Genomic DNA, 5,753 nt, shown 5'->3' on the forward strand with positions numbered 1-5,753 from the left:
TATGTTGCAGGTGGATGCAAACACAGGGATAACCATGTATGATTCAGATGACATCGTAAAATGCCTGGATAGAATTATAACTTATGGATTGTATGTTATCGTTTGTTTAGGAATCACTGTTTTACAATACATACTCCCCAGTGCCTTTCAAGAATGTTCTGAGCTCCCTCACTGTGCTTGCTTTCATGCAATGGAAGTATTCGAATCTTGCTTTCACTTGGCCTATTGATTGTGAGTAATTAACTACTCCCTCCATCCCTAGTGTAGTGTTAAAAACGCTCTTATATTATGGGACGGAGGGAGTATTTGATTATCCTAACGAAACAAAAGACACCATGTATTTTCGAACGAAGGGAGTATTGGTTGTGCACTGTGCATAATTTTGTTATATATTTTGGACAATAACGGCTTGTCTTGCTTTGAGAGGGTGTAGTTGGAAGGTAAATTGCCAGTAAACCTATAAGCTTGTTTATTCCCTGCGATCCTCTCAAAGATTTGCTCGAACCATATCCATTATTGATTCTGATCATCACACCAAGGTTATTATTTGTCTTGTCCTAGTATGCTACCATTTCTATGTTCTGATTGCCGCATGCTTTACTACCAGAGACCTCCTTTCTGTAAAATAGCACGTGAGGCCCATGTCGAATTGGAGTTGCTGCACTTTCTTAGGTATTTTGAATTTGGATATGTGCTGCAAATTTTATGAATTTGCATTTCAGCTCATGTCGCTGGTAAATATACATATTGATATTTTCTTTGCAGCTGGTAATGAATCAAGTCCCTTCCATCCATTTCAAAAATTTCGTTTGGTAGATTGTTATAATCTTTGTACTACTACGTAATCACCACCTACCAAGGGTCTGCAGGTACTAGCAACTGAGCTGTAGATGCATGAAGCATGGCTGGTGGACTGACCAACCAACTGAGAGCGATTCAGAGTAACGAGAGGAGAGTAAATGCATTGAAGCATGGCTGGACCATAGGTAATCCATTGTATTTTTCTGAATCCCTGTCTCTCTATGACCCACAGAATAAATACATCAGCCACAATGAAGGTGCTCTCTGTCTCAGCAGTAATTTCCGGAGAGAGTAGTGTCTTTTCTCCGGAAGCAGCGATATGGCTCATACTTGCATATAGTAGCATTATCTGGACCATTGGATAGGCATGATTGGTAGGTGGGGAGGCATTAAATGATACATGCGCAAGCGCTAGAAAAGGGTGTATTCCCTGGTCGCCGTATGACAAAGAGGTACGAAGGGGGGGTACGGGTATGGCTACCCCGTAGGAATCTTGGTTGTTGGGACGGCTCGCAGGCGACGGACAAGACGGCTGGTCTAGGTGCGTTGTTGATGCTGGACCTTGGTCCAGAATTTTTACGCGAGCTACCCCTTCCAATTTACTAGCCGTCGCTTACACTGCTCGGCTCCGTAATGGTACGAGCAGGGGATAGATGTCAGTGCTGAAAAGGGGAAAAATCGAAAGATGATTCAGCCTGCGAGGAAGAGGGGGTTGCGCCGCCATGGATTTCCTGGCAGATCCATTTTGCAGGTACGTCTCTGCTTCTCTATCGTCCTCCATGGCCATGGGCACCTGAGCGTTGATCTTTACTTATAACTCCACCCGAGCTACGAATATCAGGCTGCCCATCTTCCATGACATCACAACGCCGCCGCGCTTGGATCTGAATGGAGTTAGCAAGGTGGAAAGCCGAAGCCGGCAGGAGGCGACAGGACCAGATTCGTCCCAAACGACGCTGCTTGAGGGGGAGAAACTTGTTCAGAAGCCAACACAGTAGGCAGCAAAGCGGCCGACTCAGGCGAGTCTGCTACCAAGCCAGATCCACGACCACCGAGTTGGTTCTAGAGGTAAGATTTGTTGCACTCAACATATGCTGAATATCGATTTGGAAGTTGGATTGGTCACGTCAGCTCAATTACCTGGATGGATAGCATTCCCATTTTTTTTTCTACAGTTCCTTGTTGTCTTCCTCATGTTTAATAGAGGAGTGCAATTCTGAGATTGTAAACTAAGAGGCAATGTTGAATCGTAGGGTCCGAGTAGGTGCCGATCTGCTGGAGAGGACACGTGTGCAAGAAGGATGGGCGCACTAGAGAAGTCGATAATAAGCATATGCCTTGTTTCAAAATAAGAGCATGCATATGCTGGTACGAGTCATATCGAATTCTCGTGGGGAGACACATTAGCCTTCTCAACCTATATTTTCGAATTCTGACCATTTTAACAACCCTTTGATGTATCACTAAGGGTTAAGAAGGTTTTGCTGACCGCTCATATAAAAAGGTGATTTTGGAACATAAGCAAATGACGTGATGACAAGCCGGCAAAAAAATAAACCCCAAAAAACTATGGGAAATTGAAAAAATCAGGTCATTTAAATTAAAAATATGTTTATTTTTAAATGTCGAAGTACTCCAAGGATACCAGGAAAATGAAATTTAAGAACCTAAATTTGATGAAGAATTGGGCAGAGAATGCATGCAATATCTTTAATAAAAAAAGTGAGAAATATAGAGGCAAATTAAGTGAACACTATGGATGATCTATGTACTAACAGAGATCAACAAAGGATCGGGACAAGGTGCTCGTACACAGCTGCTGCAAAAGCAAGCTAGCTCGCACTCTTTATGATAATTAAACTGCCATCACCGTAACATCGTGCGTAAACTGAAACCTATGCTTATGGAGATGGACGGGTCGAGCACGGTCCAGATGTATCACACATCCGGGTCCTGGAAGTGGCCGTCTGGCAGATAGACAACTGTAGACGACGAGCTGTCTATTCCCCCCAACAAATATGAACCACATGTGGGCCATTACAACTGTTCAATACAATTGCCAGCAACAGCAATACGGTGGGATATACAGCAACAAGCTCCTATCCCTAGGTCGGCTATGGGTCCAGATAATAAGAGCACATGCCGCTATGAGCCATATATATTGAATTTTCGTTTTTGCTCCTTACTGCTATATATTCTTGGTCTTCCTCTGGTCCTTGTCTTTACTGAGTGGGCTGCCATTCAGAGGATCTGATTGTTGCATTTTTATTATCAGAAAGACCTCCTTTCTGTAAAACAGCACGCCATGCCCTTGTCAAATTGGAGTTGCCACACTTGCTGAACACGCGTTTGAATGCTTGAATTATGCATTGCATCCGTAAATAGCTGCCATCAGAGGATGATAGCTGTCCAGAACACTTACAGAAATGACTAGTATCACCAGCGGAGCAGCTAACTTTTCACACCTGCAGTCTACACACCCTAAGAACATTATCCTGTTCATGTCATGCATATCTGCAGCATCACAAAAACGCTGGAAGTAACAAATTTGAGTGATCCTTCTGCACCTGTGCCCATGGTAGCCTGAAGCGACAAGAGTTAGCTGAAACCCGATTTTGTTGCCTCCATTAGTGTAATATGCGTATATTTCTGTTATTTATCGCCATTAAGTTGTGTTAGCTCCCGTGTGAAAAGTAAATTCAAGCAGGTTGTGGCAACAGAATTGCAAAACGCAGGCAGTGTAAGAGAGTAGAACTGACTGGTGTGGAGTTGGGACTAGTAGTTAAAGATTCGTTTCAGATTTTGAATTTGAATGTGCTGCAAATTTTAGGGGTTGGGGGTTTAGCTGCATTTTATCAGTTAATGACGCTGGTAAGTATGTATATTAAGTCCCTCCCATCCATTTCGAAAATTTCGGCTTGGTAGAGAGTAGTTATTGCTTCTGAACTAGACAAACTGCCATAGGTGGGTCTGCAGCCTGCACGTACACAGAGCAGTAAATGCAATGAAGCTTGGTAGGTGGACTGACCCTATGGAGTTATATTTCTCTGAAGGCCTGTCTCTTGTCTTGACTGCTGTTCTTGGTCTTCCTCTGCTCCTCGTCTCCACTGAGTGCTCCCTTCCTACCATCTCGGTCCTCTCCTCCATTGGTGATCCGCCTTGTTGGTGATCTCATCCAACCTCCAAGCTCAACACTGCTAGAGATCTTGAGAGGAACATGGTCCTTCTTGGCATCTGTGGAGAGGGGAGAAGGCCGGTGGACATTTTGGGTATATTTCCTGTCGATTTTTTTTCTAGTTAAAGTAGGAATGCTTTGCTTGGAGCTACAAAGTCAGATCTCCTGCTTCAGAGTCTGATCTGATTTGTGTTGATTGAATCCAGGGCTGGCAGTGGAACAGCAAGGTTCTCAGAAAAGATTTGCTTGTAAGGTTTTGCAAGGAACAGCCCTTGACACCTGTGGACGGGGCACATTTTGGGTATATATCCTGTCGATTTCTCCCTGTTAAAATAGCAATGCTTGGAGTTAAAATGTCAGATCTCCTGCTTTACAGTCTGATTTGTGTTGGTTAAATCTAGGGTGGCAGTGAAATAGCAAGAAGAATGGAGTTTCTGGTCGGTCAGAGAGCGACGCGTTGAATCTACTGACCCGGCTACCTGGTAACTCAGTCTCACCTTTCTTACTATTCTGCTCCACTGAAAATTTTCACATCCACACATTCTTATTAATCTGCTGACTTGTTCGATTATTAAATCTTATCTTTCGATATTGTTTTTTCTCTCTGAATAGATTGGCCTGGGAGGTTGCTATTCCTTCGAGGTTGCTGTGACGGTTACTGTTGCCGCCGGTCGCGGTGACCATTGACCGCAACTGTGAGTTTGCTCCCCAATCTTCTCGTGTTCTTTGTCCCCTCTTAAGATTTTGCTCAAGCTCAGGTACTGTACTGACACCCTGTATTAGCAGCACTTCATCCACCGGCCACAACCAATAATTCCGCACAAACGCTGAACTAATGGAGGCGACGGCACTGAGTGTTGGAAAGTCCGTGCTGAGTGGAGCACTTAGATATGCCACATCTGCCCTGGCGGAGGAGGTGGCCCTGCAGCTCGGAGTCCGGCGTGACCAGGTCTTCATCACCAACGAGCTCGAGATGATGCAGGCTTTCCTCATGTCTGCTCATGACGATGGAGATGACAACAGGGTGGTCAAGGTCTGGGTGAAGCAAGTCCGTGACGTGGCCTATGACGTCGAGGACACCCTCCAGGAGTTCGCCGTGCGCCTCGAGAAGCAGTCTTGGTGGCGTATCCGTCGAAACCTACTCGACCGGCGTCGTGTGGCAATGCAGATGAAGGAGCTCAGAGCCAATGTTGAGGATGTCAGCCAGAGAAACATGCGCTACAATCTCATCAAGGGCTCTGGATCCAAGGCCACCATGGCTGAGCAGTCTAGCATTACTTCTGCAGCACTGGTTGGCATTAATGAAGCAAGGTGCATGTCAAGGCAAGAGAAATCCAAACTGGATCTTTTTCAGCTGATCAACCAGAAGGAGAATGACCTGAGGGTGATCTAAAAGACTTCGTTCAGTGTTTGGTCGAGCAGTTTCACGCAGCCATAGGTGTTGATGTTTTGTTGGAGACAGAGAAGACGTCCCAAGAGTTGATCGAGGAATTCAATGGATGTGTGAACAAGAAGCGTTACCTGATTGTGCTTAATGACCTATCCACCATTGAGGAGTGGGATCGGATTAAAAAGTGCTTCCCAAACAACAATATGGGGAGCAGGATCATAGTGTCTACAGCTCAAGTTGAAGTTGGAAGCTTATGTGCAGGGCAAGGAAGCATGGCATCACAGCTCAGGCAACTGTCTGCTGATCAAAATATTTATGCTTTCCATGAGAAGGTAATATTCAAAGTTCCACCTTATGCCGTTCGTGTAGATCAGCCTCTTCGCTAGC

General features: G+C 45.0%; 1 protein-coding gene and 1 long non-coding RNA gene across 2 annotated transcripts; both read left to right on the top strand.

Moving 5' to 3' along the window:
• Positions 1-3,842: 3,842 nt before the first annotated feature.
• Positions 3,843-4,685, top strand: LOC119344923. The gene is made up of 4 exons (XR_005166865.1): positions 3,843-4,070; positions 4,183-4,277; positions 4,378-4,458; positions 4,589-4,685. It is a non-coding gene; the product is annotated as an uncharacterized LOC119344923 (long non-coding RNA).
• Positions 4,686-4,774: 89 nt separating this feature from the next.
• LOC119344922 (disease resistance protein Pik-2-like) lies at positions 4,775-5,369 on the top strand. The gene has a single exon (XM_037615208.1). The coding sequence runs from the start codon at positions 4,812-4,814 to the stop codon at positions 5,367-5,369; it is 558 nt and encodes a 185-aa protein (XP_037471105.1). The 5' UTR covers positions 4,775-4,811.
• The last annotated feature ends 384 nt before the right edge of the window (positions 5,370-5,753 follow it).

This window comes from Triticum dicoccoides, unplaced genomic scaffold (genome assembly GCF_002162155.2).
Source record: "Triticum dicoccoides isolate Atlit2015 ecotype Zavitan unplaced genomic scaffold, WEW_v2.0 scaffold193337, whole genome shotgun sequence".
Lineage (NCBI taxonomy): Eukaryota > Viridiplantae > Streptophyta > Magnoliopsida > Poales > Poaceae > Triticum > Triticum dicoccoides.

Bases quoted from the DNA above. Each gene is read 5' to 3' on its own strand.
- LOC119344922 (XM_037615208.1), top strand. From the start codon at position 4,812: ATGGAGGCGACGGCACTGAGTGTTGGAAAGTCCGTGCTGAGTGGAGCA.